The sequence below is a fragment of the Saccopteryx bilineata genome, chromosome X (genome assembly GCF_036850765.1).
Source record: "Saccopteryx bilineata isolate mSacBil1 chromosome X, mSacBil1_pri_phased_curated, whole genome shotgun sequence".
In the NCBI taxonomy this organism is placed as follows: domain Eukaryota; kingdom Metazoa; phylum Chordata; class Mammalia; order Chiroptera; family Emballonuridae; genus Saccopteryx; species Saccopteryx bilineata.
In genome coordinates, this window is record NC_089502.1 from 122,105,744 (window position 1) to 122,107,572 (window position 1,829).

At 45.1% G+C, this 1,829-nt stretch overlaps 1 protein-coding gene across 1 annotated transcript; it reads right to left on the minus strand.

The window, feature by feature from the left end:
* Nucleotides 1-527: 527 nt before the first annotated feature.
* LOC136317824 (melanoma-associated antigen B4-like) lies at nt 528-1,517 on the minus strand. Its single transcript, XM_066250548.1, has one exon. It carries the CDS (start codon nt 1,515-1,517, stop codon nt 528-530), a length of 990 nt encoding a protein of 329 aa, XP_066106645.1.
* Between the last annotated feature and the right edge of the window lie 312 nt (nt 1,518-1,829).

The window sequence follows — 1,829 nt, forward strand, 5'->3', positions numbered from 1 at the left end:
AACAGTCAAAATGAATATATCATATGGCAGCAGTCATTTAAAATATATGAAAAACTAGCCAATATTATTCTATGTATCTATGTGTATGTCTATAGTCCTAAAGTATCTATCTATCATCTATCTATCTATCTATTTACTTATCTACTGCTTATTGCTACCAACTATTTTAGTGCAAAGTTCTTTCACATCTCAATGGATACTCTTATCCTCAAACCATGTTATCTAGCACTGGATCAGAAAAGTCATCGAAGGATTTCAATTTAAATGTCAAAAATAATACTCTTATCCTGGTAAACGGCAATAAAAGTGAGATCTGTATCATGCTTGAACCTGTATCTTGAATCTAAGTAAATATTCTAAAAGTACACTACTTGAAAATACCAAACAAACAGAAAAAGAAGCCAACAAGATATTTTGCATATTAGAAAACTGTTTAACAGGCCTTTCAATGCAAAAGTGAAGACTCCAGCTCGAGGTCACTCAGGGTGCGGGGCACGGCTAGTTGCGGTACTGGAGCTCCCACTGGCCTAGGAAGGAGAGCCAGCCGTGGATGTGGATGCAGCTTGCGCTCTGCTTTGAGCTCTCTCTTGCTCCTGTTTCAAAGCCCTTGCATACAGAATTGGAAAGTCAGTGACTTCAGACTCATTGAGTTTGGCCAAAAACTCGAACACTTTCAATGTGGAGGTCTCAGCTTCGGCTCTTGGACCCCACAGGAACTCATAACGTGGAGGATCACTGGAGGGCACCTGCCGGTACACCAGATATTCTTCCTGCACCAAATCTTCGGTGATAAGCTTTCTGGGCTCCCCATAGATAAAGTGTGTCTCTCCATCATAGACGCCCATGAAATTTAGATATTTCCAGATCTCTGCTTCAGAGGCACACTTGCCATTCAAGAAGATCACACCCAGTAGAAGCATCAGAATTCCTTTTATAGGAAATCTCCAGCACTTGTTAAGACTGCTAGTACCTGGAGTTTCGGTAAGGCTGTAGACGGTACCGTTGGGCTTGTCTTCTTTCAATTCTAGGCCATAGATCAGATCCAATTTCTCAGTGACCTTCCTGAGGATCTCAGGAAAATCCTTCTTGTACCATTTTTGGACTATCTTCAGCATTTCTGCCTTTCTAATGGGCTTCTTCAGTTGATACTGAGAAAGCAGGTACTTCAACACCATTCTCGCCTTCTTGCTTAGAGGATCCGGGTCACACAACTCAGTGGAAGTTGAGGCCTGGGGGGCATTTTTACTTTTCTGAACACGGCCTCTGGTTTTTACCTCAGATCTTTTGCAGGAAACCCCTGCAGTGGCACCAGTGGTGTCTGGGGCACTTGGAGACACCTGCAGAGAGACAGCACCAGTGGAGCTGGAGGAGGCTTCCCCGAAAACAGAAGAGGAAGAGCAAGCACCCTCTTCTTCCTCTCCTGCAGCGGCCTGAACACTCTCAGGTCCTTGGGGCTCAGCTCTGTTCTGGCGGCGTTTCTCACGAGCACGGAGCTTACTCTTCTGACCACGAGGCATGACGGCTGTCGTTCAGGACAGCAGACAGAGCTCTGGGTGAACAGACAGATTATTTGGCCACCTGATAGATGGAGAATGAGATGATATGAACACCTTCAGCAGGTAAATTGCAGAGTGGTTTTACTGAAGGCAGCCCCCACAGGCCATCTTGAGGACATTACCCTAGAAACCCACTAGGCTCCTGTTTTCCTGGACATTCTGTCCCCTAAGAACCACGTCGAGGAAACACACGACCTTAAGAGTGAGCTGTACTGCATGCTATCATCCCTATCTAAACTTACTTAGATGACAGCAGGTGATGTACTGTGGGTC

Excerpts from the sequence above, each read along its gene's own strand:
- LOC136317824 (XM_066250548.1), bottom strand. The coding sequence starts at position 1,517 with ATGCCTCGTGGTCAGAAGAGTAAGCTCCGTGCTCGTGAGAAACGCCGC.